The sequence below is a fragment of the Epinephelus fuscoguttatus genome, linkage group LG20 (genome assembly GCF_011397635.1).
Source record: "Epinephelus fuscoguttatus linkage group LG20, E.fuscoguttatus.final_Chr_v1".
Lineage (NCBI taxonomy): Eukaryota > Metazoa > Chordata > Actinopteri > Perciformes > Serranidae > Epinephelus > Epinephelus fuscoguttatus.
Window position 1 is genome coordinate 7,198,963 of NC_064771.1, and position 19,185 is coordinate 7,218,147.

Genomic DNA, 19,185 nt, shown 5'->3' on the forward strand with positions numbered 1-19,185 from the left:
ACCGACTGTCCCGTCACATCTGATGTCAGATCAAAGGGGATTGGCACCGTTTGGCACGCGTAATGGAAACCCAACCTGATATGATTAACACAGCTGCAAACTAATGAGTTCACATCCCTCTCAGCCAACCACAAACAGCCACAGCATCAGATAGGGAGTATATATTCAGCATCTGTCATCTTAGAAAAGTCAAAAGAAAAGAAACAGAGTGAGACTGCGAGAGAGAAAGAGAGAGCGCGCACGCACGAGAGAAACGCAACATTGATTTACAATTGTGGTGACCTCCTCCCAGGCTACCTTTGTATCATCAGCCCGTGGAGGTCTGCTCGCAGTTCCGTATATTTGGACACTGCGAGCTTGGACCTCCCGGCCCAAAACATCAGTTTCCTCCTGGGAGAAGTTTGGCCATCTGATGCTGCTGCTCTCTTCTGCCATGGCGAATTGAGTAAACTCTCATTACGCCTTAGCGCGGCGCATTTAAGGGCGAGGAGAGGGGCTCATTTGATTGGTGTAATGTGTGTAAAACCCACTCCACGCCTTCTCTCCTCCCTCTTTCCGACTTGCGCAGGTAGGAGGGACAGAGGTGGGAAAGAGGAGTAGCTGCGCCAGGTGCACAGTGTGCCAAACTTGCAAAATCCACCTGGCCACACCCGGTTGGAGAAGCGCAGGTGTGCTGCGCCTCCACCTTGCCCGGTCTGCGAAACTAGAGGCCTTTAAATTCAATGGACAAACACACAAAGAACAGGACTTTAAAGCCGCTACAAGGAACTTTTAACTGGATATGCAAAAGTCTCTCGTTTCTGCTGAAGTCTGTGCGTGACCTACAACAGCAAATGAGACCATCGGTGTGAAAATAAGCTATTTCTATAGAGTGTATATCCATACCTTTAGGAAACTGACTCCGGGTCTGCCCCAGGTCGCTTCCAGGACGAAACGATTTACGGCAGTCAGACGGCACATGTCATCTTACCTAGCTGCTTACATTTATAGTGACTCTTATGAATAGTCGCTATTCCTCCTCCTCGGCCCGACGTCCGCGGTGAGTTAAAATAGCAGCAATCATCGGGTAAAAGTTCTGTGAAAGCACTGGACTCACCAACAGTCAGCCACGTCTCAGTCACACAGAGAAAATCCACTCCTCAGGAAGTCAGGAAATCCTTCAGGATAAACGTTTTGTTCGCTAGCGATCTAGCATTTACCAGCCCAATCCTGGCAGGAGCCGGCAGGTCCACAATGTTAGCTGTCCGGGGAGCCACACACAGAGGCTGCAGGTTGCGCAGATTCACCCCGTGCCAGTGGGGACGAGGAGAGCAGAGGCCGCAGGGCTGGAACACCTCATCCAGGCCGATGACAGGTACCAGCCAGGCGTCGACAGGGTCCAGCGAGTGCCGAGAAATAAAGAGGCGAGGCACCGCTCCATACTCAGTCAAAGAAGCCGTGGAAGTGCTCGCCAAACAGGCCTTCAGCCTTACCAGCCGACCGTTGCGTTTACCCCGGCGGCGGTGGCGCTTACGCCGGAGAGGTGGAGCTGGGGCGCGGCAGAGTTGAGCTGGGATCCCCGATAGGAGCGGGGGCAAAGTTTTCCCATCTTGTTGTTTCATTCATCCCCAAAACAAACACATGCGCGAGCCAGGTAAGCGCCTTTACGACAATACGCGCTAGAGCTCATGGGAAATCTAGGCTTCATTCCGGCAAAACACAACCGCTTTTGTCCGCAGGGTCGCCAAAATCAATTCAAAATGAAAGTTCCTTGTAGGGGCTTTAACTTGCAGTTAATGTTAAAGCTGGGGTAGGCAGAACTCTGGAAATGAAAAAAAAAAAAGAAAGATAAAAAAGAAAAATAAATACCCGCTCCTCCTGCAGATCTCACCTGTCTGTCCCTAAGCTCCTCCCAACAGACAACCATGGGCATATGCATGAGCTTCATACAGTGAACCAGGTTTTTTTTTATATATATATGAAATCTTGTGAGTGATTTATTCTGGCTTCATATGAGAAGAGGAAAGTCTGCTAGCCACTGGGCTAATTTATGCAATTTCACACGAGTGTGGGAAAACTCCACAAGACACTAGGCTAAATCATGCAATGTAAAATGTGGTAGGCTTTGTTAGCATGTTGTATTTGTGGAAAAAAAAAACCTGTCTTGAGTTAGACAACTCAACGTTTTGAGTTAAAATGGAGCCCAACTATGTAGTGTTACCTTTGTTGAATGTTGCTGTTGTTCCTTGCTTCATCAAGAAAAACTCTGCGAGACGCTAAGCAAATTTATGCAATGCAAATGTCATAGGCACATGCTAATATAGTTAGCATGTTGTACTTTTGATGAAAATGTGTATAGCAAAACACAGAAGTTATAATGGAGCAGACATTATACTTGTGTTTAATATTGTCACTATTAAGCCATGTTTCGTGTGTTTTTGTGTGTTATGAAACAATAACACTTTACAGCCCTTCACAGAAAGCTAACACAGAGGGATATAAATCCCACCACCAGCTAGCCTTTCAAGGATTAATTGCAGAGCGTTGCAGACACACCACCACACATATAAATGCTCACAATGGCATAGGTCATTTGCGTAGGCTACAGTGTAGGCTCTGCATAGAACTATAAATCAGCTTTGACAGAGAAACTCAGAATACCACACACACAGGGAGTGTGACCTTATTCTCACTTAGGACGCCATTACTCTACTATATCTTTACATAGAAAATAGTTGTTTGCTTTTATATTAATGCTCTGGATGTTTATTGCACCTTTGGCATTGTGAGATAGAGTACTTGGCCTTGCCAGAGGCCTTTGCTCTCTGAGGGCCCTTCCAGTTGCCTTTGCTTTTGTTGTCATGTTTACAAAGGGTTCTCCTGTAAAAAGAGAATGAACTGCTCTCATTGGACCAGGCTGAGAAAAGGTTGAATAAATTAATGAAAATAGGGATGGGAGTTTGTGAGGGTAGGGTAACAACTAGAAGTTTCATTTTGTGTAATGTTTCTTCTTTTATGTTCTCCAAACTGTTTTTTAATGTATATATTATTATATGTATTATATGTATATGTATGTAATATGTATTTTTGTATTTCATTCACTTTCAGTCGGCATGTACCATGTGTGCCATGTATACTGTATGTTAATGCATGTCTGTCCCTGTGCATTTATTTATGCTCTTACTACACCTCGGCACAATTTGACATTGTTCACAAAAACAGGAATTTTAGAAGTTTTCAAACATCAGAAGAACTCTGCAGATGCGGTCCCAAAGTATTTCTACACGCTATCAAAAGCACACATCAGTTGAACCCTGCTAATTACATTTCTCCCACTGTGAGTCTGGCAGGTCTGAATTAAAAAAAAAATGCTGAAGCACAAACTCTGCCCGTCACTCTCGGTGACCTCTCGGTGGAACGGGGCCCTATCTCGTCGCTGCAGATGCTCACCCTTTTGAACACACACTCTCTCTTTTGTGTTGCAGTGCCGTCATTCTGGGGACTGGTAAACTCGGCCTGGAACCTGTGCTCGGTGGGGAAGAGGCAGTCGCCAGTTAACATCGAGACCAGCCACATGATCTTTGACCCCTTCCTCACGCCCATAAAACTGAACACAGGTGGACGCAAGGTAAAGACACACAAATGCAAAACCATGCTATTCACTGCTGGAGCTTCGTTGACTCTCTCTTGGTTGCTTCTCTTGCACGTTCCACTTCACTGCTCTAGTGCTGGTCACTATTGTGTTACTGTTGTTTCGCCTCTATTGTACTTTGATACGGTGTGTATCCCTGATTGATGCTCGTGACTGCTATTTGTTTTGGCACACAATGTGAGCTATTTGTCCAACAAACACTCTGCTGGTGATAGAATACAAAACAATTCACCTATTCAGAGGTGAACAATGGTTGTGCTCTGGTTCAAGGGAAGCCTTGACTTTATCTTAAGGGCTTTACAGATGAAATCCTGCAGCCTAACAGCGGATTACTCAGGCATATTGTTTATTATATTCTCCTGTACAGTGGTGTACCAAGGACAGTGTGTATCAGAACTCTGTTCCATCCTGTGCCATATGACAGTAGCTAATTGGGAAGCCTTCACAGATGGGCTGCTTTCAAAAGTGCACAGTTGCATGGTGAGATTAATGTTATGATTAGTTTATGTTTACATGCCAGCAGTTAGTACGGGGTTAGCCTTGGGCAATGATAGAGCATATAGGACGCATTGCAGTTTACCACCTATGGCACACTGCTACATCTAGTGGATCCAAAAATAGCCCCATGTCATGTCCTTGGACCCCTGCTTGATCAGATTATAATTGTTGGACCTTTTACAATTGAATTGCAGTCCGTATACACTCAGAGAATTTCATAGAATTAGTAGTGAAACCTGTGATTAGAATAGTCATTTATACATTTTCTCATTGGTATAATTTCTACTTGAAGTGAAAATTAGATTTAACAATTCCTCTTTTTGCAAGGGCTCCCCCGCTGCTCCCTCAAGGACTCCACTTTGAGAACAGCTACCCTGCAGTGTGTCCGGAGTAAGGACATCGCTCACAATGGCACAGTGTTATTGCTATTAAGATGAATCAGAGGGAAGTGGAGGGGAGTTGAGAGAGAAGTCGAGACAGGGTACTGTGTTGTTTTTCCAACATAAAGGACAATACTCAATGTCATTGCTCTCAAAATGCTTCTGGACGAATCAGTAAGAGATATGCCACCTTGAGACTGTCCTTACGACAGCATTTATTTGTTTGCTCAAACACCTAAAACGACCTTAGTTGATGTTTTTGTGACAAGTGAGTTTTTGCAGTCGTGATAGCAATCACTGTCCTCTCTAAATAGCTAAAGTGGTGTTTTTATATAGTTGCAAAATGCTTTGAGATAGATGGTTGAGCCAACAAAGTGGGTGACTTTGATAGGGGAGAACATAGTCTACATCCTGTCTTGTACCAACAATCAACGTTGGCGTGAGGTTGCTTAAAGGGATAGTTTGGGTATTTTGAAGTGGGGTTACATGAGGTATTTGTTAGTAGTCAGTGTATTATATAGTAGATGGTAGACACTGAGTAGATTAGAAGTAGGAGCAGCAAGAGTACCAACACTATGCCATGTTCTGCTGTGGACAGGGTCAGCAACACAACATATTTTATATACCTAAAAAAGTAAACTGAATCTGTTATATCACTCTTTTCAAGCCCAGACTCCAGACTTCGGGGTTTAAAAAGGTTAGTTTTGATTCACCAAAGTCACACCAAAACACAAACTTACTGATCCAGTCAGCGGTAGACCAGCAGCTCCTGTGTTCAGCAAACCGTTAACGGCTTCTTCATTGAAACAAGCTGTCTGACAGAAAGGTAAAGTGGTGAAAATACTTTTAAAAATAGCGCACACTTAAATTGTTATTGATTTTTTTAGGTGGCAAAGTGTGTTTTGCTGCTGACCCCGTCCACAGTACATTGCATTGCTTTCATGTCAGAACTCCTGCCACTTCTACAAACTAAGGGTGTGCCAGCAGACATCTACTGCAATACGCTGAGTGATACATTTCCAAACATCCAAAGTACTCCTTTAACCACAACATCCCTGGTTTGAATCTGGCCAGGTAAGGAAGTTTCTTTATTGGACTTTAATAGTTGTAACCCACAGAAAACAATCCTTTAATGTGTACCATCCACACATATCTCACTATCCATAAACTTTTTTTTTTTTTTTTTTTAAATTTGTGTCATGTAAAGTCATATCCACAAAAATACAGAGCAATCTGCAAATATGCATAACTTACTCTGTAAACATATTTTAATTTCACATCAAAACTATTCCGTATTACCAATGTAAAATAGTGACAACACCATGGATACATGTTAAGTCATATTATGTATTTGTGAATCCATTTGTACATGTGAAATGGGTTTTGCACATTAGTGGATCACTTCCTGTCAGTTTGGATGCCACGTGATATTTGTGACTTCCCTCCTATTTGTTTATGTGGTGATGTACACACACACACACACACACACACACACACACACACACGCACGAACACCACTTGAGATGAAACAGCCACTTTAGTATGACAAAAGCCTCAATTGCTGTGTCACCATAGAAACAGAAGTCACAAATGTCATGTGGCCCACAAACGGACAGAAAGTGATCCACAAATGTGCAAAACCTATTTTACATATACAAATGGGCCTACAAATGTGTGAATATATCCAAACTTTACATGTCTTTGTTGTGGTAAAACTGCTTACATTTGTGTAATGTAAAACATTGGTTGTACCAAAAAATGAAAAAGACTTGTACCATTTTTAGAAGAGCGGTTGTCATTGTGATGCAGCGGGCTACACTTTACTTAATCATCAAAAAGTAATGGTGATTATTTTGGTTCAAAATAAATTGTGGTCATCATTTTTAGGATGAACATGACGAACAAAACGAATTTTCAGGAAAATAAAAAAAGGTGTGAAGGACATGGCCGTGTTTGAGGCAGAAGACTGTTAAAAGTTTGGAACTATGTGGGTAAAGTTCTTTGAGTTGCCTAAACTTGACCAAACTTTATCACACCTGAGAACACTCATAGGGTCATTTTGGATCTGTGCATTTCCTAACTCTGCCCTCTTCCATATGTAGACTTTGAGGTTCTATAACAATATCTCACTTTTCCACCTTGCTTGTGACAGACAGAAGTCATAATTCACACAGTGACTAACACTCCATAAGTTAAAAATAAGTATGTCCTCTCTTTTCATATTTTCATAGAACAGCGGAATGATCCTCTCACTGTTCCCTAACCCATTCCACCCCACTCCACTCTCCAAATCATCACATGACAGCACACTTTAACACCCACACAAACCCGAGTCCAACTTTCTCGTTTATCTCTGAGAAAAGTTTCCAGAGTCCAAAAGCCATTTTGCACTCTTTCCTCCTCTCTTGCTTTATCTCCCCCTCTCTTCCCTCGTCTCTCTCTGCAGTGGCCTAAATGTAATCTGTTGTGTCTCCATCTCTCTGAGCACCTGAGCTGTCAGCCGGTGAACACGAAGCTGGCTTCACCTTGTCAGTGCTGATTCATCCCCGCTCTGTCTCTGGCTGTTTGGCAGCCAGTCAGCCTTGGCCAAACACGCTACGGAGACCGGTAAAGAGCTCCTGCCTCGTCTCGCCACAGCTCAGCTCGCCATCTCGACACAGAGAGAGCTTAAGCCCACTTTCTGCCCAGGAGGAAAGCAAAGAGAAAGATTAACCCAACCCAACCCCCCCATCACAACACACACACATGGAAACTGCGTAGGGAAGATGAACTCTTCTTTTAATAGATTTTTGTGCTGCTCTGTATTGTGGCTAATGAATAGTTAAAGGAAATTTAATTGACCTCTAAAGAGAAATTTTAATTAACGACGGGGAGACATGCAAGGCTATGCGCCATGGACTGAAGGAATCACTGTTATGAAAAAGGCACTATTAATTGAATATTTACTCTGCCATAGATGAGCTGCAATTACTTGAAGAGATTTTAATGAATTTAATCACTTAGCCGGGGAGGTAAAAAAAGTGATTTCGGCGTCCTCACTCTCTCCACGAAGTGTTTCCTGCACATATATGAATAGTGCTTATGAAACAGGATTAGATGTCTTTTGTCCCCCCCCCCCGCGCTTTATATTTCAAACTAAATGCACAGGGAATCTATTAGCGCTGTGGAAATGGTGGTGTTCCTCACATTTGGGGATGCGGGGCTCTCTCCTGCTTTTGTTCTCGCTCTTTGAAGTCAGGTGTGTGCAGAAAAAGCATTGTGAACATCAGTGCCAGGTGGTGTATTCCATTAAAAAAAGGGATATTTAGTAATGATGTCTCGTTAAATAGAATCCTGAGTTCAGCAAAAGTCATGCTTTTAAAGCTTTTAATCATATTTTGGTTGCTAAACAAGCTCCAAATGCTTTAGTGGCAATCTGTGACCCTTCAGAACACCAAGGGGGATTTTCTACTTCAGCTTCTGTCTCGTTTCTTCTTCTGCTGTTCACGAAAAACATCTTCCTGTAGTCCTGATGAACCAGATGAGGAAATCTGACAAGCATGCAGGTTGGTGTGGATGAGTGTGTGTGTGTGTGTGTGTGTGTGTGTGTGTGTGTGTGTGTGTGTGTGTGTGTGCTATTGGCAGCCCTGAATCTGCCTAATTACAGTGAGTGTTAGGTAGAACAACAAACAGCAGGCTCTTGGATGGCAGCTGTACTTTCTCTCTGGAGGAAATAGCCACATTCTCAGGTTTGCCCAGCTGGACAGCCAACCACCCAATCAGATATCAGTCAGCCAGCCAACCAGTCTCTAAAGCTCTTTCTGCACATGGCTTTAATATCCTGTGTTTGATAGCAGGCGTGTGGTATCACACAGAGTGTGTGTACCTGTGTGTGAAGCTGCCGGCAGACCAGTGCGGGTTCTGCTGCTAGTGTTGGGTCTTTTCCAGTTTGGCTCACTGCAGATGTTTGCAGGTAGCTGAAAGGATCCATACATGTGCTCCTGGACCCATTGATAATATTTTTGGCTATGAGTAACTGTACCAGATGCACTGTAACCTGTCTCCAGTGAGGGTTTCACAACTACTCAGTTTTACTTGTCACAAGGTTTTCCAAAGTGGTCGGGTGGGTGGGATGTTGTGTACCAACAGTAAGTGTCTTCAATTAATCTATTTACATCCTTTCAAATGACTGATCCAAAGTCCTGCCCCCCTTAGTTACTGTTGCTAGGTTGGAAAAGGTTGACACAAAGAAAATAAACATAGCGACACCGGGGTGTCGCAGTGTGTTGTTTCAGGATATATAGCTTCTGGAAGTCGGCAGCAGGGATTCAGTATACAATGGAAGGACAACTGCTGACTGCTATCAGCTATTTTTAAATCTCTTGCAGTGGGTCGCATGCATGACACGTAATCAATATGTCACACCCATGCCGCCCATGATCCCATCCTGCCTACTGTCCCGTTAATACAGAGGTCATTTTGGCGCTGTTACTACATCCGATGCCACCTTCACATTTGCAATTGTACCTTTTATACAGAACGGCTAGGCGGCAAAACAGCATGAAATTTTCGCCTTGACGATTCAGTGTAAAAGGAGCAGTAGTTGATCTGACATTTGGCCAACGTTAGCTAGCTAGTTAGCTTGCATTGTTCTGACATTGGCTTTCTTAGCTGATGTGACTTCATAAAATGAAATGTGTTTGTGAAGATTGTGACACCAGTATATTACAGTGTGTTGAATGTCGCTTTTACAGGTTCTGTGGTCACATCTTTTAATTATTTTTAAAATGTGGTTTTCTTTTCAACATAGACAAGCCTGGCACATAGCATATCTAAAGGAAAGTTGACTAATGTTCTGCTGGGTACCAAGCTTGCTCAACTCTTATTGGAGCACAAAGCAAAAAGGGGCAGGACTTAGGAAGGGTCCATTTCTGAAGGGCAGCCATCACCATTCTGTGTTTTCCTTGTGGGATTAATACTATCCTGAGGTACTGTTAATTTAGGGGTTGCATGTGAAATTGTAAGGTTCACAAGTTGGTTAACAGAATAGTGGCATGAATGTATTAGATCTAAGATATCTTAGAAGGAATGGATGTCGGCCAGTTACTCCACCACTAGACTGAAACATCTCAAAAACTATTTGGATGGAAACTGGGTGCGCGCATAAACATTATACTTGCTAAATATCAGCTTGTTAGCATGCTGATGTTAGCATTTAGCTAATTTAAGCATTAACTGGCAATGAAGATGCCTGTAACATAACGTTACACAACAAGTTTGCCTGGGGTTCGCATTTTCTAACAGCCAAAGTAACGTTATTTCTGAAAATCTGATGAAAAACAACAACATAACTACAAAGGTTCATCATGCTTACAGATGCCAGTAGAAGTGAGCTAACATGGATTACCATGGTTATGCATCCCCAGCTGGTAGGGAGGCTCCCATGAAGTGGGGTGGTAATTGTAGCTCAGTGAGAGACTTACTACTGTTTATTTACATCAAAGTATGCTGAACCATACAACACATATTGGGTATGTAATGCATAGCAGCGACGGTGACCAAGCCATTCTTTTACAAGTCACAAGTAAGTCTCAAGTCTTTGTGTTCAAATCACAAGTCAAGACAGAAAAAGCACTGAGTCAAGTCCCAAGTCAAGACTGAAGTCCTGAACTTTAAGTCTTGAGTCCCAAACAAGTCAAAATGCACTCTACACCAAATATAATGTCATTTTAACGACAGAGTTAAAACATTGGCTAAGCATTATCTTGCTAACTTCGTTAATATTAGCCTTGACTCACCCTTCTTTGTGTAACTTAAAATGTCAAACAAACTTGGAAGTTGCATCTGTAAGTTTTGACCAACTTGTTTTGCATACTGCAAATTGTTTTTCCAACTGCTCAGTAACATAACATTAATTCGTCATGGTACTTTCTCGCAATTTGTTTGGATGCTGTCGGATTGGTTCAAGCTTAGTAAATCCATGGAATTAAACATGTACTTGCCAGGAATAAATACCGTTAATGATGGTTGATCCAGGAAATGACAGGGAATTAATTTATTCATGCTACATCTTTCAAATAACATACTTTTAACATTTGGGCTGAGGGGAAGGTATCAAGTATTTTCAAGTCAAAAGGCTCAAGTCCTAGTGATGTCAGGAGTCACTGGTGTTAAAGTCCAAGTCAAGTTGCAAGTCTTTTTTGAATTTGTCAAGTCGAGTCAAAAGTCATCACATTTGTGACTCAAGTATGACTCGAGTCCAAGTCATGTGACTTGAGACCACACCCCTGGTGCATAGTATTTGATTTCAGATGCAGCAACAGTGTCAACCAGTGGCTTTGATAGAAACCTCCTGTGTCCAAGTCTTTGAATTACTGTTGTTATTTACTAGAGCTGCAACTATGATTTATATTAAATAATAAGTTTTTTAGAAATCACAGTTATTCTTACATAATAGTACGTAGAAAATTTTAAGGTTTCAGACTGTTTGCCAGAAAAAAAAACGAGACATTTGATGACATCGCTGTGTGCTCTGGGACACTATGATGGACACTTGTCATTGTTTTCTTATGCTTTCTTATTCTTTAAGCTGTTGAGCCCAATCTTTGGATGCTCTCTTATCATTGCGATCCCCGGGCTTGTTTTATGTTTTTATGAAACAGCTTAAAACATTTTTATTCAGACAGGCTTTGGTTAGCTTATCCAAATAGCTAATAACCTGTTTATTTGTCTCTGTCCTTATTTATTTGCTGCTGCTGTGTTTTTATCTTGTCAGCCCTGTGCTATGTATCGTTGCTATCTGTCTTTTTTATTGCTTTTATTGTGTAATTTGTTTTTAATATGAAATACTTTGTGAATCTCTATCTATGAAAGGTTATCTGACATGTTTTTATATAACTTCTATTAACCATCATTCACTGTGAAACTTCTTGTGACTTTCAAGGTTTGTTCATACATGGCTCCTTGGATACAGAGTGGCTCTGGCTTGTGGGTGTCGACAGGGTCACATTCAAAGTCCTGTCATGTACAAATGTTTGCTGCTGTACACATAAGACTCAATAGCCTGACAAGTATAAGTCTGCAAACACAAGCTGATGTCAGTTGCAAAAGGTGGAGAATGCATTACAATATGTAAATATTCAATTATGCAAATTGATGATTCAAATTAATTAGGCACAAGTTTGGGTTGGCTGAACCTGCGAGGTTGTCGCAGCATTACAAAAGGGAGCGGGCCCCATGTATGAAAACTGCAATTACCATCATCTGACTGAGGCCCGTTCTTACTTCTCAAGGCGGGAGATTGCTCTAATTGCCTCGGCGATGCAGGGGCCTTGATGCCGAGGGATTCTTCTCATGTCTTGGGCGCCACAGATAGCTGGATGTGTAACAGTGATGTCGGAGCCAGCGTCCATGGCGTATCCATCTGTGGGCCTGAATCTCAATTACAAACTGCTCAACAGAGGGACAGAAGAAAGAGAGGAGAAGAGAGATGGGGTAGGAAGAAAGAAAAGGAAGGCTCAGGGCACATAGGTGTGTCCAGATGGTGAACACTGTAACTGCAATATTCTTATATCCTCAAACAAACATTTTTACTGTCATCTATTTGCTTTTACTTGTAGTTCAAACACAACCCTGTCAAACACTGATATCTTAAACGTAGGAGCACATACCATGTAACAACAAGCAGCTGGCTGAAGACAGATGGTTGTTTTCATGCAGTGGCTTCCTTTGGGAACATACACAAACTGAGAAAGGTAATTACTTAGATTGATTATACTCTAAGAATCAACTGTGGAGGCATCAGAAAATTGTCCAAGTCCAGCAACTACTAAAGGGCACTGAGGGACCTGTACTTGTTTGGGAAAGTGCAGAACAATTTTCCAACTTGTGACATTATTCTATCACCTTCCATCGCAACTTTGAAGTCAAATTGCTTTTTTGACCTTAGAGCCTCTATGTGTAGAATTTGAAAATTGGAGAGAGTCAGGACAGGATGCACACACTGAGTTTGCAGAGTAAACTGCATTTAAAGCATTACCACTGCTATACAATCTAAACAGTCCAAATAATATCAAACTGGGGTCATATGAGAAAACTCAACTGACTCTAAAGTATTAAGACCAAATATCTCCCCCTCTCCCCATGTGCTACCACAGTAACTGAGTTTGAGGCACACTTCAAGGCTAACCCCCCTTTTACCCAGATGTTACTAAGGAAAAATTCAGGAACTTTACTTGGTCTTTAGGAGCTGTAGCATTTATTCATGGACATTTATTACCACTTAACAACATTACTGCTAATTTCCCTTTCTGCTCCGATCACAAGCACCTTGAACACCTGCAGACCAGTCGCCAGAATAAAGTGTTGGCATTGTTGATGGGGTGTCACTAAGGCAAGATGGCTGCCAAGAAGCAGACCAACAAAAGACCAAAAAAACAGGCCTTTTTAAACAAGAGTACAGGAAATGTCCAGCTTTGTTTGTAGTGACCAAAACAGGTATTTTAAGCCAAATCATTGTGTTGTCCTAACCCTAGCCCTAACCAAGTGGTTTTGTGCCTAAACTTAACAACACATTAACCAGTGTGATCACAACATAAAATTGAAAATTGGCAACATATCTGCTACATATGAAACGTAGAACTGTAACAACTGTGTTTCGCTGTTTTACTCTAGTGATGAGGTTGACATCTGTTGACCCGTTTCTTCTGAGTGCATCCACAGCCCATTCTCATTCCCAAACTCTCAACTTGTTAAATACTGGCATTTTGTCAGTGACCTTGGCATCAGACACCGACGCACAGGAGCACTGTTTGCGGCAGTATGATATGCACCACCTGGCAGCAGTTGTTGACGCAGTGGGCAACAACCAAACAGATCAAATATCACTTTGTTGTCAGTGCACGTTGTCAATAGACACTGATTTACAGAGGCATCATATGCAGAGGTATGATATGCACCAAGCAGCAGGAGTTTGTAACTCTGCCTGCAACTACCATATTATAAGGACTGACAGAGTCTGTGTAAGGCGGATTGGAGGGTGGGAGGGCAGGTGGATGGATGAAACAAATGTAGGATCCGGGAGCACTATCTGTTATTGTAACATACTGTGCTAGTATATGTAGCATGCTATGCAAGTGATGTACGTCACATGGCAAATATCATGTGACATTGCAATACTTAACAACAGTACTTATTTTAAGCTAAACCATGGTCTAACCATGTGCTTTTGTTGCCTAATCTTGAGGAAGTAAACCTGAAATAAAGAGTTTTACCTACACTGTAAGTTAATTTTGAAGACTGTATGCATGTAATGAGCAAAAACTGTACATTTACTGTGAAAATGGAAGTGTATTTTGAAAAGACACAATGTATGTAAGAAGCGTGCATGGAAATGCCATCTCTCAATGTTCAGAACTGATGCAGGAGGATACCTAGCACGTCATATTTTGACATACAGGTCCACTGACTAATTGGCGCTACTTAATGAGTTGGGATGAGAATCGGTTGGCATTTACTGTCATTCTCTCTCTCTCTCTTGACTAGCTACGCTCACACTATGCACTAAGTAACTGTTAAAGGTCTAGTGTGTAGGATTTAGTGGCATCTAGTGGTGATATTGCAGATTACAACCAACTGAAACATCTCCCACGTGCCAAGCATGTTGGAAAACTATGGTGGCCGACCCAAAAACATGAATGGCCCAATGCAGAGCCAGTATTTAGTTTGCCTGTTCTGGGCTACTGTAGAAACAACATGGCGGAGTCCATGGGAGAAGACCCAGTCCGTATGTAAATACAATCAGCTCATTCTAAGGTAATGAAAACACAATGATTCAAGTTTTCAGTGATTTTAATCCAACAAAAACAGTTATAAATATTATATTTCATTTCTTCCAATAGATGTCCCTGAACACACTCCTACAAAGGAGCTACCCTGTACTGTTATTACATGACAATGACCTGCCAGAACTTTTGGTATTTGGTCTGAAAGTCTGAACCATCAAAAAAAATATTATAATTATATTTTTCATATTGAAACAAATCCCATAAAAAGACCAGAACTTACAATACCTTATCTCAATACTTTCTGACTTCCTGTCTGTATCTCTAAGCCCATTGATTCCACTCCAGACATATTTAAAAACACCTCACAAATCTGTAATTTCATTTTTTCAAAAGGTGCAGTACTTCCCTAAAACAGCTGGTCACTGCAGTTTTTAAGCGCCAAATGTGTGTTAATCCACTGCTCAAAATAGTCCCAAACAAATGCAATAACTCTTCCTTATTGAGCAACATTTGCTCTTGTGAGAATTCTGGCAATAGGATGGTGTATGTGGGATTGATTCAAAATATACTAGTGTGTGTGTTCATGGTAATGAAGGAACATGTCACCCACTGCACCAGTGTGGCTCATTGATTTGTTTTTCATAGTTTTTGGATAACAATGGAACTCTCTGACAGAGGAGGAGGCAGATATATCCGGCTTTAACACACACAATACTCAGTCAGTAGGATCAGGTCTGAAATAAGGTAATGGATAGCTCTGATAAAGGTTATTTATGGTAAGTAGTTCATATGGCTGGTAAAGGGAAAACCCACCCACCTCATTGTTTCACTGCTAATAACATTTAAACCCTCCCACCAATGACTGTACATATTTGGATTAGCTGTTTGATCTCAGTATAACCTCCACAGAGCTCCAGAGTTCAGCAGTGCACCTCAGGGGAAACAATGGACTTGGACTTGAGTTCAAAGTTGATTTAACAACAAAATGAAACTTGTGATTGTGTGTTCTTCACATCTATCTGTTTTGTGTCTCCTTTCAGACAAACTTCAATCAGCTGCATGTCTCCTCTCAGTATGTGGTCTGTATTCCCTCCTGGGCTACTTTTAGCCTCAACACACCGCTGTCATGTTTCTGTGCTGGCTTGGCCTGGTTAGAGGTGTTAGATTAGAGGAGTGCATGCTCATAGAGTGTGTATCTGTATTTTGACAGAGAAAGATGGTCGGTGTGTGCATTGGGTGTGTACAGCAGCATATGGCAGGATGATTCACAGGGAAGTGGGTCAGAATAAGTTTTACTGCCGTCCTGCAGTCTCACAGGACAGACACGCAGGCAGGGGGAGGACTATCTGACACCACACAGCGTGGTACACACAGAACTGCCACCATCTTTGCTTTACAAATGGCTCTCATGGCAGTGATGAAAGAAAAAACACTAGGAAAACTTGAGAAAATGGCTATCATAATGTTTTCCTGTGATTGCTGCATGGAGAATATACCATCTTTATTAATCTATATATGATGTTTGATTTTCCAGTGTTGAAAATCAAAGACAGTCTCATGTGATTGGTTGGATTCTGTGTGTAGCCCTTCCAACTTCTTTGAAAACTTCTTCCTCTCTTCTTCCCATTGATGGATCCTCTCTCAAAGAGCTGGTAATGACATCTCGAGGGAGGAAGCTCTGTAGACTTGTGTCTTGTGGGGTTTAGGGCTCAGCTGACAGAGGGGCTTTCAGGGCCTTCACTTGTACTGGTACTTCTGAGAGGAAAGTGGTCATTACAACAGTAGAGGCAGATATTCAGTATCTTCATTAATGTGTTTAACCACTTTAAGTAATTACAAGTTGCTGCTATAGTCCTCTACTTCCAGAATCTAGCAAAGTCTAAAACGTCAACTAAATAATTAAGTTAAACAGTCTGTTGGTGGGGCGTTGGTGGCTTGGTGGTGGAGCGGGCGCCCCGTGTGCAGGGCTGTTGCCGCAGCGGCCCGGGTTCGACTCCAGCCTGTGGCCCTTTGCTGCATGTCTCTCCCTCTCTCTCCCCCTTTCACACTTCACTGTCCTGTCAATTAAAGGCAAAAATGCCCTAAAAATATCTTTAAAAAAAAAAAAAAAAACAGTCTGTTGGTATGTCCCCTTTGTTTTTTCCGTAGTGAACCGTAGTGGTGTAGTCGTAGTTTATGATGTGTATGTACTACTTGGTAAATGGGAAGGTTACAGAGGAAAAAGTGGGAATACCCTCCTATATATTCCAGTGGCCTTTTGGCTGATAGGTGGGTAAACTGTAAGCGGACTAAAAAAGAGGTGGATATACCCTGTATACCTGAGTATACCCTCCACCACATTACTTAGTCATGAATTCTTTGCCCTACACCTCTTGAAAGTAACTAAAATATGATCAAATTAGAAGGGCACTTAGGGAGCACAGACCTCTGCCAAGGCTAAATGCCCTATCTTGCAATGTTAACCAAAGTGAAAAATAATTGATTGATCTGCCCTTTGAGTCAGCAAGCTGTTGTCATGCACTGTACAATTCCCACAAAAAATAATGTGCCAAAATTCGTACATATCCTAGGTAATCATGAGCTGGGAATCCCTGTAGAACCAACCTTTTTCGGAAGACTGCGTTCACGTGACTTATGTGCTGACAGGAGTAAAGAAGGATTCAGATCAGTGAGAAGGCAGGGTGCGGCTGGTATAGGTCACAAAAGACAAGACTTTCCTCCAGGACTTTCCCCAGGAGAACGATGTTCAGAAACGTGTGAACTTTTAGTAATTCTAAGGCACATCATCCCCATGTTTCTTTTCCTTAACCCAACCACAGTAACTTAATTTGCCTAAACCTAACCTCTGTAGAGTTATGTTAATTACATAATGTCTCCATGTTTCTTTTCCTAACCCTAACTAAAGTAACTTAATTTACCTAAACCCAACCTCTATAACTTTATGTTAATTACTAAATGTCATTCATGCAGTGCTAATTTGTAGGATATAGTATGAACCGCTGTATGAGGGTACGTTGGATTGAGATCTGCTCCAAAAATTAGATTGGTGCCTCCTTGGCCCATGCTACACCCTTCCATCAGGGTTCATGAAAATGGGGCCAGTAGTGTTCCGTAATTGTGCTGACAAACAAACTAACAACAAAGAGACCGAACCTCAAACAAAACCTCTTGCCGCAGGTAATAAATTAAAAAGTACAACATATGAAGTGCCTCACAGTCCAACAAGATCACAATTTAGGGCCTCACAAATGGTGTCATCATACTGAAAGTAAAATTACATAAATTAGGTTTAGACAAGTAAAGTTATGTACAGTAGGTTAAAAAAAAATAACGCTACCTACTTAACGTAAATTTGCATAGATTAGGTTTAGGAGGGTGAAGTTACGTAGATCAGGTTTACGGAAAGAAGCATGGTGATGACGTACCCTGGTTTCCCACAGCACACAATTACAGGTCTCCTGGGGAGAGTTCTGTGCTTGTTTGACCCATCCACCACCCCACCCTGCCTCCTCATGCTGACTTTCGCTTTTTATACTATGTCATTCTTCTCTCCTGTCAGTGCATTGGTCACGTGATCCCAGCCTTCCTGATCATGTAGGTTACATACGAATGACTGGCTTATGATTATGTGGGTTATATACAGTTCTGGTGTAGTACTTTCCGCAGGTGTAAGTATAAACAGTGCATGAGAACAGCCTGGCAATGTCATCATCTTTTTTTATGTGGGATTGACTCCAAATGAAACATTGTGTTGCTCCATTATTTGCTGTATTACTGAACAACTGTTTTGCCATATCACTATATAAGACAATGATATGTCAGTGTGTTTACACCTTCTTATGTTGTCCCAAAATGGGCAGAAAATATCAATTAATGCTACTTTTGCTAATGCTAATTATACATATATAAATATGTAATTGGTACAACTTAATTATTCTCATGAAATCAGATGAAGATATGGCTTTCTTATTCTTTTTTAAATAAGTGATGGAAATGTTATTTTCTGTTACATCATTTACAGTGAATTAGGAAAAAGCCTTATCCATAGCATCCGATGACTCCCCTATATTACTCAACTGGGTCACCAGCTATGTTATAATCCCTTCAAATGTTATCTGTGAGAGATATATGGGTCTAATGTAACCATATCAGGCTGGCATAATTGATGACGTGAAGTCAATGCCCACTGGGACTATCTGCGAGTCTTTATTGCTGATGAAGACAAATTATTTAACCCAACAAGGTTACTAGACTTCCCGGAACTCAGACAGGCAAATCAGTAATTAGAGTGCAGTTACTGGCAGGCCTGTCACACCAACAATCCCTCACCAACATGCACACGGATATACACAGTGGGTGCGGCACAAACATTATTTGGTAGGGGGGTAGCTGGCAGCTGGGAAAGAGCAGACAGCTTCCTGACAGACTGGCAGATGAGATGAAAGAAGAAACATGGGCATATATTCCAGAGCTGTAGATACCAATCCATCTACTGAGCTCTGCAGGTTTAGAACAGCACCATTGCTCTGCAAACACAGACAGAGTACGAAAGAAGTGTGATGGACACAACTGCAGCTGCAGACTGAACACCATTTAACACGGGGTACTCTGTACTATGGTGATGTTGTGGAAACCCACTACTGCCCCAGCTAATGATAATACAAATTTAATGAATAAGTAAAATCTTTTGATCATTTTGTGGCATTAAGTACCTTCTTTACACCCAATTCAATTACATATCCTAATGTTTTCAGAGGTGTGTCTTGAAAACCACAACATTCATTTGTTATATCACTCTGGAAGTGGTGGACCGACTTAGAGCTCTGCCACGAGCAAACATGGCCAAAACATCAGTTTAACAAAGAGAGGGATAAAGTCTGAGTCTTAGGATTTTTTTTTTTAAACTTTCAAA

The 19,185-nt window shown here is 41.7% G+C and overlaps 1 protein-coding gene across 3 annotated transcripts in view; it reads left to right on the top strand.

Annotated features, from left to right (window-relative positions):
* Nucleotides 1–19,185, top strand: part of ca10a (carbonic anhydrase Xa) — a 363,435-nt gene that overhangs the window by 158,621 nt on the left and 185,629 nt on the right. For all 3 annotated transcript variants that reach the window (XM_049563761.1, XM_049563760.1, XM_049563759.1), the window contains one exon: nt 3,465–3,607. In XM_049563761.1, the coding sequence (XP_049419718.1) occupies nt 3,465–3,607 (143 nt within the window). The remainder of the gene's footprint in view (nt 1–3,464; nt 3,608–19,185) is intronic.